Genomic DNA, 23,850 nt, shown 5'->3' with positions numbered 1-23,850 from the left:
TAGTACTTTCCTCCTTAAAGTATTCTTAAGGCCTTGGGCTCAGCAGGCAGAGGGGAAAGGGAAGGACAGCCTGCATAGACATTAATCTTTAGAATACATTTGAGTGATCCAAAATGTATTTTACACACACACACCACAAAGAGCCAAGGTAAAAATACAATAAAAATATTCATAATATGAATGGAGTGATGGTGTTCTTGGACTTGTAAAAATTTCTCTGAATTTAAAATCATCTTCAATTAGTGCATATAATTTTTCTAATCAGAAAGAATACTTTATTAATTGCCTATAGTCCCAGCACTTTGGGAGGCCCAGGTAGGTGGATGGCTTGAGCTCAGGAGTTCAAGATCAGCCTGGGCAACATAGCGAAACCCCATCTCTACAAGACATACAAAAATTAGCCGGGCATGGTGGCTTGTGCCTGTGGTCCCAGCTACTCAGGGGGTTGAGGCAAGAGGATCGTCTGAGTCCCGGAGGTCGAGGCTGTTGTGAGCCAAGATTGCGCCACTGCATTCTAGCCTGGGGGACAAAGTAAGACACTGTCTCAAAAAAAAAAAAAGAATATTTGATTAATCAAAATTTTGAAGGAGATCGTTGAGAGCTCTCTCTCTTGGTTCAGCCTCACTTATCAGGTAGAAAAAGTGAAAGGAAGTTGAAAGGAGTGACTTAGTGTAGAAGGTGTTGAAAGAGAAAGTGACTTAACCAAGAAAATTATGAAACATAATTTAAATCCAGCTACTCAGTGCATAACATGAGCAGCAGTCAAGGAGAAAAAAAAAGCCACATAGAAAAAATGATGTTAAATTACTTATTACTGACTAACTCTGCACCTATTTCAAACTTGCCAGCTTGGGCTACAGGTCTTAGGAGAGCAGGTGCGGCCGGGCGCAGTGGCTCATGCCTGTAATCCCAGCACTTTGGGAGGCCAAGGCAGGCAGACCACCTGAGGTCAGGGGTTTGACACTAGCCAGGCCAATATAGTAAAGCCCCATCTCTAATAAAAATACAAAATTAGCTAGGCGTGGTGGTGCGCGCACCTGTAATCCCAGCTTCTCAGGAGGCTGAGGCAGGAGAATTGCTTGAACCTGGGAGGCGGAGATTGCAGTGAGCCAAGATGGTGCCACTGCTCTCCAGCCTGGGAAACAAAGTAAAACTATCTCACAAAAAAAAAAAAAAAAAGAAAAAGTAGAGCAGGCACGTTAAGATGTCCATGTGGTAGAAGGCTGTGGGGAGGACACATGCAGGTACCAGATAGTAAATTAACTAAATCTTGAAAATGTATCTGCAAGCATTACCATTTGAAAATTCATCAGGACTTCCTTCAAGGCTGCTGCTTCTCTCTGAATTAAAAGGGGAAACCCCAAACAATATTTGATTAGAAACAACTGTGATATGGGGAGATTTGTCAGTTTCAATTTTAGAGTAGGTTTTGCCGATTCCCGGCTGTCAGGTTGTTTCTACCTTTGCTGAATTCTTCATAGTCGTTGATTATCTTCAGCAGGCTCCTGTTGATTTGGGCACAGACTCTTTTCAGGATGTCCAACTTTCCTTCTCCCAGGATGACCCTCTTCTCCATCTCTATGAAAATATCCAGCAGGTTCTAAGAGGAGGAGAAATAAAGTTGGGAATCTGGATTGAGCCCTACTGGTTTTTAGATTAGATTTTTTTTTTTTAATTTCCAATTTCTCCAACCAAGGACCTGCCCTTGCTTCCCAAGTTTCTGACAGTTTCCGCTGGTCTCTCACAGCCAGCAGGCTACTAGGGAAGCGATTCCATGTTTTCTGGCCCAGACAGACAGAAGTGAGAGGATAAAGGAGAAGCTATGTCAGATGTCACCCAGTCCCCAGGCCCTGTGCTCAAATCTCCTGCAAATGCATTACTTGGGGACTGTGAAACGACCTGAGACAGCAGCCCGGTCACCATGGTGACACCCTGGGGAACGGCCTCACCCCCAGCATTGCCTCTCCAGACCTGAGTACATACAGACACACAGACACACACATACACACAGACACCACATGCACATACACACACAGATACAACACACACAGAGTATACTCAGTGATACACACACAGGTGCATAAATACAATACACACTACACAACACACAGACACACATACCACACAGAGAACACACACACACACACAGAGATACACAGACACACACACCACTTATACAGAGACACACAGAGATACACATATCACACACAAATACAGACACACACTATACACAGAGAAAGGCACACACAGACACGGAGATACACACACAACACACAGACACAATATACACACAGAGTTTCAGGTCCCAGGTTGTTTCAGGGACTGCAGAAGTGGAGGAAATATCTCAAACCCACCGCTGTCTTTCCCAGCTCTGCCGGGTCTCAGGCTGGGCTGCATCTGCACAGCCTCCTTCTCCCGGCCTCTGACTCTGCCTTGCTCCCAATAATTAACATGAGCAGCACTTCGGTCTAAAGGAATCACATCTGTAACACTCGTGCTGATAACTTTCTTCTAGTTAAAAAGTGAGAATCCAGGTTGCTTTTACCAAAATACCCCCTCTCTTTGGTCTCAGAAATGCCCCCTGGCTAACCAAGTCTCAGGACTAAATCTCAGTAAGATACCAGGTCTTACCATGTCATCATCCAGTTTGCATTTGGAGATTTCCTCTTGCAAAAGAAACTTAAAAGACCTCAATTCTGATCTGCTCACTTCTTCTGAAATCTGATACAGCATGACCCTGTGGTGGGAAATGGAGACACTTTAGAAACCTTTTCCCAAATAATTTCCCATTTGATATATGGAGTCACAGTGGGCTTGATTCCAAAGGCCTCCCTTCAACATAAAGCCAGTTAATGGCATGGTTTATGAGTTGAGCCCTTGGAAAGAGGCTGGTGTGGTGACACAGAAGTCTACTGGCTCCTCCCCGACTTTCCCACCCTTAACAATTTAAAGTTCTATCAACTTTTCTTCCAGTTTATTTCAGTTGAGTAAATCTTGTTTTCCTTTTTTTTTTTTTCTGTAAAATCAAGATTTTGTTGCAATAGCAAAAAGCTTTGCCTTTTGGAAATTATGCTTTTCAAAATGCACATTGGCTCATGACTTCCCTAATCAAAACTGGTCAGTATTCTCCCAGTTGTTATCTTCAGTAAGACGGCCAAGCATTCGGTTCTGGAATACAAAGTCTCCGAATACATCCCCATCACAGACCAGACCGTAAACACTAAAGGACCTGAAGCCAACCATACCCAGCTGCCCTGCCCTCACCCCTTTCTGTGGTGCCCCTACACCCCATCCCCTTGTCTATCTGCAGAGGCCCATCCACGAACAATCAGCTCAAGCATTGCCTGAGCATCCTCAAAGCTGCATTCACTCCACTATGACTTAGTAACCCCAAAACGATAACACACATAATTGTCTGTTGGCCTGGTGCAGTGGTTCATGCCTCTAATTCCAGCGCATTAGGAGGCCAAGGCAGAAGGAGGATCACTTGAGCCCAGGGGTTTGAGACCAGCCTGGGCAACATAGCAAGACCCCATCTCTACCAAAAATATTTAAAAATTAGCCAGGTGTGGTGGCATGCACCTGTGGTCCCAGCTACTCCAGAAGCTGAGGTGAGAGGATCACTTGAGCCCAGAAGGTTGAGGCTGCAGTGAGCTGTGATCATGCCACCACACTAAGAATAAAAACAGAAAATAATTGTCTGTTTAGAAACTGTTCAAGTCCCCTAGTGGCCAGGTCCGTACCCTTTTTATTTTCATAAACCCAGAGGGTTGTGAGGTGCAATGATTGAGCTCAGCGGACCCAGGCTATTGGTGTTGGAGCCTTGGTTCCACTATCTTTGAGCAGTGTTAACTTTAGACATGTTACACATTTTTTCCTCGTCCATAGACTGAAGTTAATTATCCGTAACCACATCATAGGAAGGTTTCGAGGGTTACACAAATAAGTTTATGTGAAGTACTTAAATCAATCTTTGGCAACACACTAAGTGCTCAATGAGTGATAGGTGTCACTATTTCCTAATCTATGCCCATCACATTTATGTGATTGGCACATTTAGGCTGGCACATTTAGGCTCTTGGAATATGCTTGTCGAATAGGTGAACAAAGGAATGTTTTAGAAGTCAGCAAACCTTTCAATACTATGGTGTAAAGGAAAATAATTTTAATACAAAAACATGTTGACTTTAAAATTTAATTAGAAAAGTAAAATTCTGAAAATAAAAATGGCGTAGAAACAGAAATTACTCAGTATTACCATCTGCCTTATCCCCCTTCTCATGGACTCTCTACCCTAGAAGCGTTTATCTAAAGCTTTCAGTTTGGCCAAAATTGGATCTAATCCAAAGCTACTCTGACTCTTTCGCCTTTATTACAAGGTATTTACCCTTTTGCTTTCCTCATTATTGAAGGCTATAGGCTTTCTTGTACCATCACCATTTAGTAATGAACCTGAATAGTTTATAAGATCCTTATTTTATAGGTAGCAATTATAACTGGAAAATAAAATGTCTAGTGTTTTCTTATAATGGTAAGTGGTCACCCTAGCATATTTATTAGCTTCTGGCTAGTATTCAATGATAATGAACAAGCAGTAAGTCAGGATTGCACGGACCCTTTTATCTCTAAGCCAATACATTAAAGATTTTAAGAGAGATCCTGCCTTATTAATAGATGATCGACCCTCCGCCAGAAAGGTACAGACTGTGTCTGGCACTGGCTGTTTGCTTCAGCCCAGCTCATGCGGTAGAAGTGGAACCTTCAAAGGACCAAGATGGTGGGCACAAGATGAGACCCCCTCGGCTTTCCTTGTTCTGGGGCTGTGGGTTTTTAGGACTAACTGGCGCCTTAATGAATAAGTGCCTTATAAAGACTTCACAATGCTAGTAAACCAAAGCTATCTAGTGTACTGGTTGAATAGTGTTCTCCCCTCTTCCCCAAAATTCATGTCTACCTGGAATATGAGAATGCGACCTTATGTGGACCCAGGACGTTTGCAGATAAAATCTCATTAAGATGAGGTCATGCTGGCCAGGCGCAGTGGCTCACGCCCGTAATCCCAGAACTTGGGAGGCTGAGGTGGGCAGATTGCACGAGCCCAGGAGTTCAAGACTAGCCTGGGCAACATTTTGAAACTCCATCTCTATAAAAAAATACAAAAATTAGCCAGACATGGTGGCGGGTGCCTGTAGTCCCAGCTACTTGGTAGGCTGAGGTGGGAGGATTGCTTGAACCCAGGAGGCGGAGGTTGCACTGAGCCGAGATCATGCCACTGCACTCCAGCTTGGGAGATGTAGTGAGACACTGCCACACACACACACACACACACACACACACACACAGATGAGGCCATACTGGATTAGGTGGGCCCTAATTCCTAATCCAGTGACTGTCTCCTTATAAGAGGGAGCTTTAGACACAGAGAAGGGAACATAGGCAGAGACTGCTGTGCCTCATCTACAAGACAAGGAGCACCGAGGATTCCTCCACCCACCCGAAGCAGGGAAAGGCATGAAAAAGATTCTTCCTCGGAGCCTCTTAAAGGGAACCAACACTGTTGGCATCTTGACTTCTGACTCAGGCCTCCAGAACTATGAAAATACATTTTAAAAACTGTTTTAAACCTGCTAGTTTGTGTTACTTTGTTACAGCAGCCCTAGGAAACTTATACACCCAGAATATCTCTTTCTTTTTTTTTTTTTTTTGAGACAGAGTTTCACTCTTGTTGCCCAGGCTGGAGTGCAATGGCACGATCTCAGCTTACTGCAACCTCCACCTCCTGGGTTCAAGCAGTTCTCCTGCCTCAGCCTCCCAAGTAGCTGGGATTACAGGCGTGAGCCACCACACCCAGCTAATTTTTGTATTTTTAGTAGAGACGAGGTTTCACCATGTTGGCCAGGCTAGTCTTGAACTCCTGACCTCAGGTGATCAGCCTGCCTCAGCATCCCAAAGTGCTGGGATTACAGGCGTGAGGCACCTCACCCGGCCCAGAATATCTCTTTTTTCACTTAAAATCAAAATGGTCAAGCCTTGGCTGGGCACGGTGGCTCACACCTATAATCCCAGCACTTTGAGAGGTCAAGGCGGGTGGATAACTTAAGGTCAGGAGTTTGAGACCAGCCTGGCCAACATGGTGAAACTCCGTCCTACTAAAAATACAAAATTAGCTGGGCATGGTGGCACACACCTGTAATCCCAGCTACTCAGGAGGCTGAGGCAGAAGAATCACTTGAACCCTGGAGGTAGATGTTGCAGTGAGCCGAGATCATGCCACTGCACTCTAGCCTGGGTGATGAAGCGAGACTCCGTCTCAAAAACAAAACAAAACAAAACAAAAAATAGTCTCTGAGAATAGAAAGACCAGAGCATTCATGGGCTGGGCCATCAGAGGACAGCAGCTGTCAGCCCTGGCTGTGAACCCTTTCCATCTCACATGCCATAGTTATCAACAAGCAAACAGAGACAATGAAATGGGCCCAGAACGAAGGCTTCAGTAGAAGTTTTCTGAAAGCAAAGCTAAAATTGCTTTAAGTAGTGTCCGATAATAGGAGATGTTGAAAGAGAGAAAGTGACAATGTGTTTCTGTTTTTAAAGTCTTGTCACAGCATCATGAAGTTGTAACTGAATGGGGTTTCTCTCTCACACCTTTGGTTACCCACTCTCCCTAGGGTGGGGAGAAGCTGAGTTTTACAGCCTTTGGCAGGATGACCCAATGTGCCACTGTCTTCCTATAGAAGCTTAGAACTGTCGTACAGCCGGGCTCACAGGAACTGGGCAGCCTCGGTGGAGACTGCCTAGCTGTATGTGCCAGGCCAGCGGCTTACAGCTCCGTAAAGAACTTTGTCATTCGAGTCTTTAAGTGTGGCAGAAAACCCTTAAATCTCATTGAAAATTTTCATAGCCATCCGCAAGCAGGTGGGAGGGGGATTTCAGGGTGGGAAGCCATGATGCTTTACTCAATGGATGGGCAAAGTAAGCACACAATCTGGATATCGAGAGGCACCAAGATAAGAGAGGAAAAAAATGAGAACACTTAGAAAAACTCTATTATAACTTCAGCATACCTCTAAGTAATGTTTCACTTTGAAAAATAAATTTTTATTTTATGGTCTTAGCATTTCTATAGAATTATACATAAGGCCCCTAAATTTCTTAATCTGGCTCCAGTGGGACATCTTCCCAAAGCCTCCCAAGTGATACTGAATGTGGTTTCTCTCTCACGCCTTTGTTTACCCACTCTCTCTAGGGTGGGGAGAAGCTAAGTTTTACAGCCTTTAGCAGGACCACCCAAGGCACTACTGTCTTTCTGTAGAAGCTTAGAATTGTGGCACTGCTGGGTTCCCAGGCACTAGGCAGGGTACCACAAAAACAAGCCCCAATCAGCTCAGAGGTTGTCCATTCAACCCACACCTCCCAGTCCCACAATGGGAGTTTCCACCCACCTGTAGGCAGAAATTTGAGCCCTGCCTGGTGTCTGAAGTTCCCTTTCCATCTCCTCCTTTCTAGTGTTTAGGTAGGTAATCAGCAAATCCAGTCTATTAATTCGGAAGAGCAGCTCCTTCAGGAAGGACAGATTGCTTTCCTCCAACATTCTCTTTTCCTGGAGTCTCTGGAATAACATCAAGGCATCCTTGATGGGTTCTTGCTTCCTTTGCGGAATGTAGTCCAGGCTCAGGAACTTGAGGGAGGCCAGATCTTCACTGTCCAGTTGTTCCCCAATATCATAAAGATTTCTGCTGAAGTCCATCTTTTTAAAAGGCAGGAGAATATAATCTAAGTCAAAATAAATGGTATGTTCAGATAAGGAAGAAAAGTACCATTTGCTGGCTTGTTCATCAAAGGCTACTGCAACTACTAGATACTGGTCATTGTGCTGTGAGCACAGGAGAGAAAAAAAGAACACCAGACAAGTTCCCTCTTACTGTTTAGGAAGGTAGACATACAAACAAGCCAATGGGCTGGGCGCGGTGGCTCACGCCTGTAATCCCAACACTTTGGGAGGCCAAGGCAGGCGGATCACGAGGTCAGGAGTTTGAGACCAGCCTGACTAACATGGTGAAACCCCGTCTCTACTAAAAGGACAAAAATTAGCCAGGTGTGGAGGCATGCGCCTGTAATCCCAGCTACTCAGGAGGCTGGGACAGGAGAATCGCTTGAACCCGGGAGGTGGAGGTTGCAGTGAGCGGAGATTGCACCACTGCACTCCAGCCTGGGTGACAGGGCAAGACTCCGTCTCACAAAAAAAAAAAAAAAAAAAAAAAACAAGCCAATGGTTAGAGGGTTGTGACCAGAGTGTGGTAGGGATGTAGAGGAAGAAACCTTAACTTAGCCTGGGAGAAGGGCTTCCTATGGGGAAGGGATTTTGGGGAGAATGTGAGAAAGCACAATTCTTACAGGAAACAATTAATGTAAAAGATGGAGGTAAGAACTTTCAAGTCCATTCAGGCAGGCACAAGGAGCTCAATAAAGTAACTACAAAGTGTCTGGGATGGAGAGTGATGGGACAAAGGGATGAAGCTCTAGCCAGGTACCATGTCACAAAGGGGCCGCATTACCATGGGGCGAGGGGTTTAGGCTTTGTCCTGGAGGTGATGAGGAGCTAAGAAAGGACTGTAAAAATGAGAATGACATTATCCAACTGGGAATTAACATTCAAAGTGTAAAGGACAGACTGGAAGACTTAGAAGTAGGGGATGTACTAGGACCTATTAGGACCAACCTCCCATTCAACCCCACCATCAATCCCCAAAGTCCATTATATCCCTCTGTATGTCTTTGCATCCTCATAGCTTAGCTCCCACTTTTAAGTGAGAACATACGGTATTTAGTTTTCGTTTTTTTTTTTTTCTTTTTTTCTTTTGAGACCCAGTCTTGCTCTGTCACCCAAGCTGGAGTGCAGCGTCGCGATCTCGGCTCACTGCAACCTCCGTCTCCCAGGTTCAAGCAATCCTCCTGCCTCGGCCTCCTAGTAGTTGGGATTACAGGGACACACCACCACACCCAGCTAATTACCTAGAATAATGGCCTCCAGCTCCAAAATTAAATATTTTTAAAGTGACCTAAAGATTTTGAGTTTTTAAGTGACCCAAAACTTTTAGTTTTCAAAGTCTTACTTTCAAAAATATCCTTTCCTTCCATTCCCTGAAAGAAAATTTTTAAAAATCTTTTCCCCCTCCTGATTACAGCAGCAGTGGTTTTTTTGTGTGGAAATGGAAACCACAGAGGCTCTGGGGACTCATCCCCTACTCCCACCCCACTGCGATCATGTTTGTTCCCTGCAGGGAGCTGGTCCCCAGCCCTACCGGCGTCACCCTCCTGATGACAAACCACCCTCTCACTAGAATGGAAGCTCTGTGAGGGCAGAAACTTTTGCTGGTTTATTTTTTATTCTTATTTTTACTTTTGAGACAGGGTCTCACTCTGTCACCCAGGCTGGAGTGCAGGGCGCGATCTTGGCTCATTGCAACCTCCACCTCCCAGGCTAGAGCCATCCTCCCACCTCAGCCTGCTGAGTAGCTGAGACTACAGGAGCAAACTACCACACCAGGCTATTACTGGCTACTGTCTCAGGCTGCTGGCATGATAATTGTCTGGGCTTTCCTGAATGAATAGTAATAGCTATCTTAGACATGTTCAGTGTAGAAATAATCAGGTCTATTGCAAGTTGGCCAGAATTTCCAATAGATACTGCTGGCACATGTCAATCATTGCTCTAGGCCCTGGGAATGCAGTAAAATAAACCAACGTGGCCCAGGAGTTCAGGTCTACCCTGGGCAAGACCCCAGGTGGCAAGACCCCAGGTGGCAAGACCCCAGGTAGCAAGACCCCAACTCTTAAAAAAAAAAGCAAAACCAAAACAAAACAAAAAAACAGGTGGGTAATTTAGCCATCTCTGTCAAAATATAAAATTCACATAAACTGGCCCACAATTTAACTTCCAAGAGTTTTTCCTACATTCATTTAAACAAGTATACTCAAAACCATATACAAGGCTATTCATGGTAGCATTCCTTGAAATAACGAAAGAGCAGAAACAACTGTTTATCAGCATTAGAAGATTTAGGCAAGCTATTAATCATATTCCAGGGAACTCTATTTGGCTACTAGAAAGAATAGGAAGATCAATGTGGTTGAGCCTGTGTGATCTACATAATGTATTGATCAGTACATATTTTGTGTATTCACAGAAGAGCTCTGACAAAAAATGCACAGGAAGTTCCTTCAGTAATGTTAAAGAAAAGCAGAATTACACACAGATGTGGGCGTGCAGTGTGAGAAGGCTGACGGGTGGAGGTGACAGTGAGAGCTGCTTTATTTCCCATACCTTGCTGCACAGTTTGTACTGTTTGAATTTTTACCATGTACATGTATGACTTATTCTAAAACATATACCTAGTTAAAATCTTTATTTAAAGATCCATTCTTATTCACATGCTGGAAAAGATCTAAACTAGATCTAACCCTGTTTAGTGCCATTAGGTCAACTGTCTTTACAATTTTTAATGCATTCTAACCTCTGTTAAAGTCTCATCTTACAGAATAAAACCAACCAAAAAATCAAATGAAAGCAGGACTTCCTTTCCCCCATCCCTCAATTATTTTTTTCTGAGGATAACAATGCTTAGTGTATTCATTTTAGACAATACAGAAAAGATAAAAAGGAAAATTAAAATTATGTATAATTCCACCATCCAAATATAAATGCCCAGTAATATTTTACTCTTTCCTACCAAATATTTTATGCATACACATTTTTCCTTATATTTGAACACATCATATTTCTGTAGTATAAGTGGATTTTTCCACTGGTAAGTACATCTTGTATTGTAAGTACTTTCCTGTCTTTAGTTTTTCTTCTACAGCATGGGTTTTAATATCTGTAAGGCATTTAATCTTAGAGATGGGTTATAATTTACATAGCCAGTTCCTGATTACATTTAGGATGACCTTAAAACGCAAATCTTTAAGAATACCTCTAATTATTTTCTTAGAATAATTTCCTAAAAGTAGTATTATTGGGTCAAAATGAATAAACCTTTTTGAGGCTCTCGTTACATATTCAATAGCATTTTCTGGCAGTATATAATAAAAATCAATACAATCCAAGGCTGAGATGACATGAATTTGGATATAATAAGATTGGCGCATAGCTCCGTCCTCCATAGCCATCTCATCTCACTCATTTCATTATCTTTTCAACAACGTGACAATGCTTTTTAAGTGGTTTCCCCATCAAATCATAACTGACATTTAGAAGGGAAAATGCTAACGTGGCTTCTTCTCTGGCCCAGGTGTTCCAGGATACACTGTCAGATGATAGTCAGCCTTTTCTGTTTTTTGTTTTTTGCTTAAGTTACACATCCCTCTAGTCATAGTACCTAGAAAACAGTCACTTGCAAAGGATTTATGACACCATTAACAACGGGCCATCCAGCACTGTACGGGGAGAGACATCGTGTGGCAGTTCTTGTTTTATGGGACCTAGATTTTCTGCACTAGCATTTCTTGTTTTATGGGACCTAGATTTTCTGCACTAGCTTATGGGCTAGAAACTTTGTAAAGCTAGTATTTTTTAAACAATGTACTTGTATTTTTGGTTCCTAAAAACAGTAAAAGTAACACTTGTTTCATAGAGAAAGTACAGAGAAGTATAAAAAGAAAATAAAAATTACTAAAAAACTTGCCATTTGGAAGTAATTCTTTGGTCACATTTTGTGGCCTTTTCCCAATTTTTTTTCCACATGTATATGTAACATATGTAAATTTGAATATTTTGCCATGTAATACATATATTTTATATAATCTCTGCTAAATAGTAAATGTATATAAGTCTATTTGTATTACATAAGTATATTTATTATTTTATATATTTATGCCCCAAAGTATTTAAATATAAATATGTGTTTATAATAATCATATAAATAAATGATATATAAATGTTTGTAATCTATATATCCATATAAACATAAAAATATTTTTTAACCTCATTTCACTAAAAGCCTCTGAAGAAACTACTATTACTGTCCCCATTTTTCTGTTGTGAAAAATCACGGCTTGGAAATAAGCTAGTAAGAGAGAGAGCCACAGCCAGATTTAAGTGTCTCACTCAAGGGCTTCAGTGACAGATCACAAAGATTTAGACGTCCTTCTACTTGCAGCTGGAAGGCAGTGAAAGAATCTCATGAAGAAAAACATAAAATCATAACTTTTTTAGAGAACAACATTTCAAAAAATTTTATAATAACAAAGCCACAAAAACAGAAGTTCTTAACAAATCCACTATAGGAGAGGGGGTCAGAGCCTCACAAAGGAAGTGCTAGAATCTAGGCCCCAGCATCTCATTCCAGAGTCCCATTCTACCACTGTATTACATGCCACAATTAAACTGCAAATACATTCCATCTCATCACAATCATTCCAGTAATATTCTAGCAGCATCCTAGCTCTTGCAGTGATAACTAAAAAGCAAAACATACATCTGCCATGGGAAGCAGAAACCTGCATCTCATCCGAAGCTTGAGAGAACCTGAAAGCCACTCGCTCTCAGGCCCAAACCCCTAACCGGCAGGTAGTATTGCCACTCCCTCCAATCCAGACTGGCTGCCTCAGACTGCGGGCTGCCCCGGAACCTGACAGACATCCATTCTGCACGCACATGATGTCCATAACAGGGCGCTGCAGCCACGGCATTCAAACAACCCAGCAAAGGTGTCCGAACCTCAGCAAAACATATAATCCCATCATTTTCAAACAGAATGAAACTTGCAGCTTCACCTGTAAATTCTCAACCCCACAAGTGCAGGTCTCTGATTGTGTCTATCTAGTCTTCCCATTATATTGTTTTTTGAACTGTTCTGTATCTTTTAAATTTTTGTTTGTTTGTTTGTTTGTTTGTTTTGAGACGGAGTTTCGCTCTTGTTGCCCAGGCTGGAGTGCAGTGGCACGATCTCGGCTCACCACAACTTCCACCTCCCAGGTTCAAGCGATTCTCCTGCCTCAGCCTCCCGAGTAGCTGGGATTACAGGCGTGCGCCATCATGCCCGGCTAATTTTGTATTTTTAGTAGAGACGGGGTTTCTTCATGTTGGTCAAGCTGGTCTCAAACTCCCGACCTCAGGTGAACCACCGCCTCGACCTCCCAAAGTGCTGGGATGACAGGCGAGAGCCACCACGCCCAGTCTTTTTTAATTTCTTTTAAAAATAAATAATTGAATTAGTAGGACCACATGGGTGTGTGTGTGTGTATGTGTGTGTGCGTTTATGTTGGCAAATGTGTATGTTGGTGGGTATGTGTGTTGGTGGGAGGATAGCTGTAGCAGCAAAGTCAGTTGAGATTTAAATTTTGGCTTCTATTATTTCACAAGTTTGACTGGGATCAGGATGAGGCCTTTATACAAGTAGGTAAACTTGCAGCATTTCAGAAGCTCCTAGGACTTCATCAGTCTAAGCTAGAATGGCCTTCAGATCTGGAAACTGCACGGCCCTCGGCAAGGCTCTCAGAGGGACTGCTACCTCTTACACTAACTTCATGGTTTCCCCATCCACACTCACATACGAGGATCACCTCCATGGCCCCAGGGCCACCCGATCTCACTCTCAGCAGCCTAGAAAACTCCAGAATCAAAGGCCTTCCTCCCAAAAGGCCCCTCTGACCTTAACAAAGAAGCAAATCCTTACCTTACTCTCACGATGGTAGCACCTTCGTCACAGGCCTATCCACTACCATCTGAGCATCTAAGACAAGAGCAAACGTCTAATGAAGGACAGAAGGGCACAGCCAGCCAGCTCTACTTCCTGTTTCGAAACTCCTGAGTCACAAACACTAGAGGGGAAAGAGCGCTTACCACTTGCCCCTGAGTGAGCAGAGTGCCTTCTAAAGCTTCTAAAGCTGCAGGAAAAAGGCCTGGTGGTCCAGGAGACTGCATGCAGGGCACCTGGCCACCTGAGCACTGGCCCCTGGCTGTGACTTTGGATGGGCCATTTTACCTTCGGGGCCTCATTTCCACATTCCAAAACGAGGACGTTGGACTGGATTGTAACTAAGAACACTTTCGTTTCATATTTAGGATTTAAAGATTTTTCTGGGTTCATCATTAAGACTTTAATTTTTTCATTCAATGAATCTTGATGGAGCACCTCAGAGAGGTCTTGAGATTGGACACCGCAGAGCCCTCTCATCTTGGTTCTCAGGGTGGCTGTGAACTTTCAGAGCTAAAGCCCCTGGTTTAGCCAAGGAGCATCTCTGTGGCCCCAAGGTCACCAGATTCCACCCTCAGCAGCCTAAAATACTCTAAAATTAAAAAAAAAAAAACTCTAAAAAGAAAAAACTCTAAAATGAAAAACCTCTAAAAAGAAAAAACTCTGAAATAAAAAAATTCTAAAATGAAAAAAATCTAAAAAGAAAAAACTCTAAAATGCAAAAACTCTTTGGTAAGATGGTAAGTCCATCTTACCAAAGGTGATCCTTGTATATGAGTGTAGCTGAGGAAACCATGAAGTTAGCTGAAAGATGGGTTTACCATCTTATCAAAGAAGCAAATCCTGGGGCCCTCACCATGTTGGGCTCTAGGGATATACCAGTAAACAAAATATTGCCTTCATACTGAGAGTTAGATGAAATGTTTTCTGATATTAAAAGTAGGAAAAGAAAAGCAAACACCTCTCTTCTTTGAAACTGCCTTTTGTCTTTCCCCAAATAGAATATAAGCTTTCAGAGGGCAGGGACTCATAGCTGAGAAGACTGAACGAAGTATCTGAAAAGGACTCTTCACCAGAGAGGGCTAGGTCAAGATGGCCTCATAATATCAATGCCTGGATGGCCACCGTGGCTCATGCATATAATCCTAGCACTTTGAGAGGCCAAGGTGGGAGGATCCCTTGAGCATAGGAGTTTGAGACCAGCCTGGGCAACAAAATGAGACACCATCTCTATGAAGAAAAATTTTTTAATTAGCCAGGTGTGGTAGCACGCGCCTGTGGTCCCAGCTAATCTGAAGGCTGAGATGGGAAAATTGCTTGATCCCAGGATGTTGAGGCTGCAGTGAGCCGTGATTGCACCACTGCACTGCAGCCTGGGTGACAGAGCAAGACTTTGTCTCAAAAAATAAATAAATAAAAAAGAAATAGAAACAGAATGAGCAAAATAAAATACCAATAGTATTAATATGCAATAATAATTGCTAACTCGTGTAGTAAGTGATGTATGCATATTATCTCCTTCAAGCCTCACAGTCACCTCTCAAGGCATTATTAATCATTTAATGATGAGATAACAGAGGCACAGAGGAATTACTTACTTGCCTGAGATCGCATAGTTAAAAAACAGTGTACACATACAAAAGAAAAATACATTTTGCAAAGATACAGATAAATTCACGAATCCACATCAAAACATTAGAGAACTGTCTTTGGGGAACAAGAGAGAGGGCAGGAGGGCAAGGGTGGGGGTGGAGAGATAAAAGGAAACGCTTCAGACACGGAAGAGGGGGAAGGGGCTGTGCACCTCAGGGCATCGTGATTCGACAGAATAAAGTACTTAACCCTCGGCCCCAGGGCCAAATGAAAAACAAAAAAAAGTGGATTGATAAAGTCTTCTGGACTCTCCAAACGGGTCCACAGGAGGGAGACCGTGTATCTGCATTCGAGGCGACAGGGAAGCTTGGAGGACAAAAAGGTAGCAGAGGAACTGGAGACTGCTCAGAGTGAAAAAGTAGCAAAGTCAGAGGCAACGGCTCAGAGAGAAACCACACAGGAGACCTGGGCCAGGCAGCACCCAGAGGTGTCCTCAGAAGGGCAGATCCAAGTTGCTTCCCCACCCCCACAGCCCTGTTTCTAGAGCAAGTCAAGAAACAAAAATATTGTGGTTTCCTGTTGAAGAGGCCACCTTGGCAACAGGCACTCACCCGCTCCACCCTTTCCTGGCACCATCGCAGTCTCCGAGTCCCCTAACCTGCCTAACTCCACGTGCTCAGCAGGGAAGGGGGTGGGAAAGGCTCCCAGGAAGAAGTTTCTTTTACTTTCAATAACCACCCTGGCTCTTCTGCCTCCCTCCATGGCCTCACTTCCTGTTGAGTTGACTAGCAAATTCTGCAGGGCTTGAAAAAAACACACAAAAGATAAAAGGAGGAGAACCTGTGAAAACACTTCCCTCCAGCAGAAAGGCAGAATCTGGTCTCCGAGAGAAAGAGAAAACTTCACCACAGAAGGAACTGCAGGGTAAACTTTACTCCTAAAGCAGAACAGAGATGACTCACTCGAACAAGAAATGTTTCCTATTTAAAGGAACAGATGCCCAGTTTCCAACCATTCAGAAGAGGGATGTGGCAGACAATTCATGGACGTGCAAACTAAAAACCCGAGCGCTGGACATGCTTTATTGGAAAGCATTTATACTGACTCCATTTAGTAATAATAACCCCTGTCGGTGGCAAGTAATATGCCATTCTTTCTTGCAAAGGGTCTGGGAATAGGAAGCTTCCCTCTGCCTTGATCAAACCTCAGCACTGAAGTCACAGACCAGCCCTCTCCTCCCTCCCGCCGAACTGGGTAAAGCCAGCCCTGTAGCTGAAATGTAGGTAGATTGTTCAGAAAAAAGGAGGAAGTGTTCTGGCTCAGCCCTACTTGGCTTAGCCCTGCTCGGCTCAGCCCTGCTCAGGCTGAGTTCCCATCCTTGGCCATGTTCTCCGGTTTAGTTGCAACCCGTGTCTTTGTAGCATTGATCCTGGAGTGTTGGTGCTACTGAGGTCTGTTCTCCAAAGCTCTGAGCCCTAGACCCTCCCCTGTTCTCTCATTTTTTTTTTTTTTTTTTTTTTGAGACGGAGTCTCGGTGCATTGCGCAGGCAACAGTACAGTGGTGCGATCTTGACTCACTGCAACCTCCGCCTCCTGAGTTCAAGTGATTCTCCTGCCTCAGCCTCCCGAGTAACTGGGACTACAGGCACCCACCAACACCCCCGGCTAATTTTTGTATTTTTAATAGAGATGGGGTTTCACCATGTTGCTCAGACTGGTCTTGAACTCCTGACCTCAAGAAATCCACCCGCCTTGGCCTCCCAAAGTGCTGGGATTACAGGCGTGAGCCACCGTGCCCAGCCCCTCCCCTGTTCTCTGCCATCTGCCTCTCTTTCCCATTTGAATTTTTTTTGGGGGGGACGGAGTTTCGCTCTTGTTGCCCAGGCTGGAGTGCAATGGTGCCATCTCGGCTCACAGCAACCTCCGCCTCCCGGGTTCAAGCGATTCTCCTGCCTCAGCCTCCTGGGTAGCTGGGATTACAGGCATGCGCCACCATGCCCGGCTAATTTTGTATTTTTAGTAGAGACAGGGTTTCTCCATGTTGGTCAGGCTGGTCTCAAACTCACGACCTCAGGTGATCCACCCGCCTTGGCCTCGCAGAGTGCTGGGATTACAGGCATGAGGCAGCGCGCCCAGCCATGAATTTTTAAAAAGGGTTTTCTGCCCTTTTGCTTTCACATCTTGTACATTTTATAACCAGAACACCAGCAATAACACATTACCTATATGTTGCACCTTGACATGAACTATCTCTAATTCTGGCAGCAATTCAGGGTATTGTTCTCCCATGTTATGGATGAGGAAACTAAGACTCAAACAGTTACATGGAGTCAAACTCAGTCCTGCTGAGCCAAAAACAGAGATTTTTCTATGACATACTAACTCCCTTTCTCCAACACTTCAAATTTGGAATGAATCATGTGGATGGAAGAGCAACAAATTTAAACTAATAGTGACGGATGCATAAAGGGCAGAAGGTCCTTGGTTTCTCAGTCACCTAACAAAAAGCAGTTGGCCTAATAAAGGCACAAGCTAATACTTATCAAACCATTGGCGTATGCCAGACACAGCCACCTAAACTGGCTCATTTCCACTTCTGAACAGTTCTCAGAAGTGGTTGCTACGATTGGTCCCATTTTATGGATGAGGACACTGAGGCTTAGAGAGGCTGAAAGACTTGGCCACGCTCAGTCAGTGAGTGACAGAATAAGATCTGTTTGTCTCTAAAACCCTGAGTGGTTAGTCACCACCTAAACATTAATGCATAGCCATGAATCTCAATCTGACCCACCTCAGAATTAACTGCAACATTTCTAAAAATACGAGTCTTCCAGCTCCAGCTTTGGAACTCCTATCTGAGCAAAAATGTGGGAGATAAAACAGCTGGAGCACTTAGAATAGTGCCTGGGCCTTCCACATTTCTCAATAAATAGGCTGTGGGTGCAGTGGCTCACACCAGTAATCCCAGCACTTTGGAAGACCAAGGCAGGAGGATCGCTTGAGCCCAAGAGATCGAGGCCAGCCTGGGCAACATAGGGAGACACTGTCTCTGCAGAAAATTTTAAAAAATTAGTCAGTTATGGTGGCATGCATCTGTTGTCTCAAGCTACTCAGGAGGCTGAGGTGAGAGGATAACCGGAGGGTGGGAGGTCAAGGCTGCAGTGAGCTATGATCACACCACTGCACTCCAGCCTGGGTGACAGAGCGAGGCCCTGTCTAAATAAATAAATAAACAAATAAATAAATATTCACTACTATGTTATTTAAGCTCACAACATCTCTAAGATGGCTATAAATTATTAGGCTTACATACAGATGATGCAATTAAATGGAACATCAATTAGCTGACAAATGGCAGGGCCAGTGCATGAACTCAGGAGTGTCTCACTCAAAAGTTTCTGCTCTTAGCCCCTGTACACATCTCCCTGCATGTACCCAGGCCCAGCCTAGCAGAAATGGATGATCTGCTGGAGGCATCTGAGGAGCAGTACTGAGAATGGGGGGAGCAGGGTAGGAGTGGGAGTCTCAGGGCTTCAACTTGTGCCATTTGTAAGGCACTGACCCTAGATTCTCCCAGTCATATCATATATATATATATATATATATATATATATATATATATATGTGTGTGTGTGTGTGTGTGTGTGTGTGTATATATATGTGTGTGTGTATATATATGTGTGTGTGTGTGTGTGTGTGTGTGTATATATATATATGACTGATAAGTGAATTATGGCCAGGCACAGTGGCTTACCCCTGTAATCCCAGCGCTTGAAGAGATTGAGGTAGGCGGATCACTTGAAGCCAGGAGTTTGAGACCAGCCTAGCCAACATGGCAAAACCCCATCTCTACTAAAAATACAAAAAAAATTAGTTGGGCATGGTGGCATGTGCCTGTAGTCTCAGCCACTCAAGGCACGAGACTCACTTGAGCCCAGGAGGCGGAGGTTGCAGTGAGCCGAGATGACACCATTGCACTCCAGCGTGGGTGACAGAGGGACACTCCATCTCAACAAAAAATAAAAAGAGTTAATAAGTGAATTATAAACCTCAAGTTGGTTGAATTCCTATTGTGAAGCACAAAGATCATTATTACTTCATTTGCTGTAACCAACTTCTCACCCTCATCTTGAGACATGTGCCTGTGTGACTGTTTATATCAGAATTAATAATGTGCATGGTCCTTAGTCCCAGGGAAGCTGAAAGATCCGGAGGTGTTGCCGGAGCTGCAGGGACATGGAGAGCTGGCTCCTGCCCAGCACAGAATGAGGACAGGTCTGCTTTGACTCAATCTCCAAGTGGTTTCCACCCTCTAGAATCTCAGCTCCCACCTGGAGGCCTGGTCCTGAGACTACTGTGTCTCCTACCATGTCGACCAGCCGGCTGAAAGCAGATTTGGACCTGTAAGTGTCCCTAAAAAAGCCAAGAAAGACCAAACCTCAGCTCAACTGCAACACACCCTTCCCATTCATCTTGATGTGACACCCTTCAAAGATAAACACTCACAGTGAAAGCAAAATCCCCTGAATGTGCATGCCCTTTGTTTGTTGCCAATGTGGGAGTTTGTATATAACTAACCCATGGGCCAGGATGGTGTGGTTTGTGGATTCAACGGGGCCGCTCCCCTTTCCTTGACTGGCAGCTGGCCTTGGCTACTGCCCTAGACTCCTCCTCCAGAGCGTGGCAAGGGAAGGGAAAACAGATTCCATTCACATCTATCTCATTCCTTTCTGGGCCTTGTAGGGAGAGGCTCAAAGAGTTGTCTAAGACAAAGATTTTAGCAACTGGGATTTTAAGTTTTTCTTTTGGTATTAAAATGATCAGACAGTCATGGGGCATTTACAATTACTGACCTCAATCTGCATACTCTGCAGCTTGTTGATTGCCAATACTTACCCCTTCTGCTTTCTCAGAAAAACTACTGCAGACATGAATCCGTACCACAGATTTAGAAAGGAAGAAATTGAGTTTGTTAGGCTCTGATTCCAATATTCATGTCACTGACCTAGCTTTTCCAGAATTTTTTTTTTTTTTTGAGATGGAGTTTTGCTCTTGTTGCCCAGGCTGGAGTGCAATGGTGCAATATCGGCTCACCGCAACCTCCGCCTCCTGGGTTCAAGCGATTCTCCTGCCTCAGCCTCCCGAGTAGCTGGGATTACAGGTGTGTGCCACCACACCCAGCTAATTTTGTATTTTTAGTAGAGACGGGTTTTCTCCATGTTGGTCAGGCTGGTCTCGAACTCCCGACCTTAGGTGATCGACCCACCTCGGCCTCCCAAAGTGGTGGATTACAGCTGTGAGCCACTGCGCCTGGCCCAGAATTTTCTTAAAGGTTTGGGCATAGAAGAGGTGAGGATCCCCAATATTCTGGAGGCACTATATGCCCATACCCAAGAAATGGGGCACCTCAGACGCTAAGAATAATTGTCAAGAACCATCTTTTAAAATGTATTAATTGTGGTAAAATATATATACCATAAAATTTACCATTGTAACCAGTTTTAAGTGACATCAAGTACATTCACGTCATTATGCAACCATTCCCACCACCCAGGAGTCACTTTTAATGATATAATAACAGTGCATTTGTTAAGCACTGTGCAGTTTTAAAGCATTTTCCCTATTTTGTATCATTAGATCCTCACTGGTAACATTTTTTGGTCTCAGGGGTAGAAGAGCATGTGTCTTACAGACAGGAAGACGTTGAAGAAACGAAAGCTCAGAAAAGTGAAGTGACTCTGAAGGGCCTACATAGCTACTGTAACCTACATACAGCACTAGTGACTGTTTCTTAAAAAAAAAAAAAAAAAAAAGATCAGGCTAGGTGCAGTGGCTCACATTTATAATCCTAGCACTTTGAGAGGCTGAAGTGGGAGGATCACTTGAGCTCAGGAGTTTAAGATCAGCCTGGGCAACATACTGTCTTTACCAAAAATCAAAAAAATTAGTCGGGTGTGGTGGTGCAGTGGTGGTGCACACCTGTGGTCCCAGCTACTCAGGAGGCTGAGGCAGGAGGATTGCTTAAACCCAGGAGTTCAAGGCTGCAGTGAGCTATGATTGCATCACTGCACTCCAGCCTGGGGGACGGAGTGAGCCCCTGTCTAAAACAAAAAAAAATCAGATGTTGGGAGGGTTATTCCCTGAAACAGATATTTTCTGCATTAGATTTCACTCCTCACTTTCTGTAAAGAAAATTCCTTTTTTTTTCCCCTCCATAATAAGTGGATTTTAAGAGTATCTGTGGTAGTAACAAAACACATTCACTACAAAATGAATTAGGCAATTATTTCTTTCCTCAAAACTGTTAGTGATAACACCACGTATTCTCAGTAGATCTAGAAGGTGGGTTATAAAATTAACTTTTCGTGGTTTACAACATATGACACAAAATCCTAGTTTCTGAGAAAATGAGTCATCTCTCACCTGACATGACATGTTTTTGTGGGGGACCAGATGTTCTTTGAGATCCCCCTTCAAAAGATACAGTTAAGAGTGAAGAGACAAACCACAGATTGGGAGAAAATGTTTGCAAAACAAAAGACCGTTACCCAAAAGCGTACAAAGAACTCTTAAAACTCAACCATACTGGTGGATCACGAGGTCAAGTGATCCAGACCATCCTGGACAATATGGTGAAAGCCCGTCTCTACTAAAAATACAAAAATTAGCTGGGCATGGTGGCGCACACCTGTAGTCCCAGCTACTCGGGAGGCTGAGGCAGGAGAATTGCTTGAACTTGGGAGGTAGAGGTTGCAGTGAGCCAAGTTCATGCCACTGTATACAGCCTGGTGACAGAGCGAGACTCTGTCTCAAAAAAAAACAAAAACAAAAACCATGCTGTTATCCAAAAATATACAAAGAACTCTTGACACTCAACAATAACAAAACAAACAACCCAATTGAAAAGTGGGCAAGAGATCTGAACAGATACCTCACCAAAAACATATACAGATGGCAAATAAGCATATGAAAAGATGTTCAACATCATATGTCATTAGGGAATTGCAAATTAAAACAACAGTGAGATACCACTACATATTTGCCAAAATTGCTAAAATCCGAAACACTGACACCACCAAACATTGGCAAGGATGTGAAGTAACAGGAACTCTCATTCATTACTCGTGGGAATGAAAACTCATACGGACACTTTGGAAGAAAGTCTGGAAGTTTGTCATGAAGCTTTTTTTTTTTTAGACAGAGTCTCACTCTGTCTCCCAGGCTGGAGTGCAACGGCAAGTGTGATCTCGGCTCACTACAGCCTCTGCCTCTGGGTTCAAGCAATTCTCCTGCCTCAGCCTCCCAAGTTGCTGGGATTACCAGCATGACAACCACGCCCAGCTAATTTTTGTATTTTTAGGAGAGACAGGGTTTCACCATGTTGGTCAGGCTGGTGTTAAACTCCTGACTTCAAATAATACACCTGCCTCCGCCTCCCAAAGTGCTGAGATTACAGGTGTGAGCCACTGCACCTGGCCATTTTTTTTTCTTTTTTTCTTTTTTTTGACACAGAGTCTCACTCTATTGCCCAGGCTGGAGTGCAGTGGCGCCATCTTGGCTCAATGCAACCTCCACCTCCCAGGTTCAAGCAATTCTCCTGCCTCAGCTTCCTGAGTAGCTGGGATTACAGGCACACGCCACCACGCCCAGCTAATTTTTGTATTTTTTTTTAGTAGAGATGAGGTTTCACTGTGTTAGCCAGGCTGGTCTTAAACTGCTGATCTCAGGTGATCCCACCTCAGCCTCCCAAAGTGCTGGGATCACAGTCATGAGCCACCGCGCCTGGCCAAAGCGTATGCTTACCACAAGATCCAGCAATCACGTTTCTAGATATTTACCCGAATTGAACATTTATGTCCATGCAAAAACCTGCACATGAATGTTTATACCAGCTTTATTCATAATTCATAACTGCCAAAAGTTGGAAGCAACCAAGATGTCCCTCAATAAATGAATGGATAAACTGTGGCACATCCATACCATAGATTATTATTCAGCAATAAAAAGAAATGAGCTATCAAACCACAAAAAGGCATGGAAGAGCCTTAATTGAATGTTACTATGTGAAAGAAGGCAATCTGGAGAGGCTACATACTGTATGATTCCAACTATGTGACATTCTGATTAAAACTATAGAGACAGTGGTTGCCAGGGACTCAGGGGAGGAAGTGTGAATAGGTTCAGCACAGGGGATTTTTAGGGGAGTGAAATTATTCTGTACAATATTGTAACGGTTCTACATGGCATTATTCATTTGGCAAAACCAGTAGGATGTACACCAAAAGTGAACCCTAATGGAAACTATGGAACTTTAGTTCAGAATAATTTATTGATGGGATTCAGGACATGCTACCACAAAATATGGCACCATGACTGACATGGTTTGGATTTGTGTCCTCACCCAAACTCATGTCCAGTTGTAATTCCTAATGTTGGAGGCGGAGCCTGGTGGGAGGTGATTGGATCTTGGGGGTGGTTTCTAATAGTTTAGCACCATCCCCACAGTGCTGTTTGCATGATAGAATTCTCATGATATTCTGGTTGTTTAAAAATATGTGGC

General features: G+C 43.7%; 1 protein-coding gene across 47 annotated transcripts in view; it reads right to left on the bottom strand.

The window, feature by feature from the left end:
- The window catches only part of CASP8 (caspase 8), a 55,016-nt gene that overhangs the window by 14,759 nt on the left and 16,407 nt on the right, over positions 1-23,850 (bottom strand). For 6 of the 47 annotated variants that reach the window (XR_010150198.1, XR_010150200.1, XR_010150205.1 and 3 more), the window contains exons 3-6: positions 7,443-7,773; positions 2,632-2,737; positions 1,462-1,600; positions 1,296-1,340 (exon numbers count right to left, since the gene is read on the bottom strand). Coding sequence is in view for 36 of the 47 variants with exons in the window: in XM_063791535.1 (XP_063647605.1) it covers positions 1,296-1,340; positions 1,462-1,600; positions 2,632-2,737; positions 7,443-7,747 (595 nt within the window). In the remaining 11 variants the exon portion in view is untranslated. Of the gene's footprint in view, positions 1-1,295; positions 1,341-1,461; positions 1,601-2,631; positions 2,738-4,954; positions 5,029-7,442; positions 7,774-13,676; positions 13,809-15,901; positions 16,252-23,850 lie in introns of those variants that run through there. The other 41 variants (XM_063791539.1, XM_063791541.1, XM_063791552.1 and 38 more) reach the window with 24 other exon arrangements.

The sequence above is a fragment of the Pan troglodytes genome, chromosome 13 (genome assembly GCF_028858775.2).
Source record: "Pan troglodytes isolate AG18354 chromosome 13, NHGRI_mPanTro3-v2.0_pri, whole genome shotgun sequence".
NCBI lineage: Eukaryota > Metazoa > Chordata > Mammalia > Primates > Hominidae > Pan > Pan troglodytes.
The sequence above is the reverse complement of the archived record's forward strand: the minus strand, read 5'-3'. Positions and strand labels throughout refer to the sequence as shown.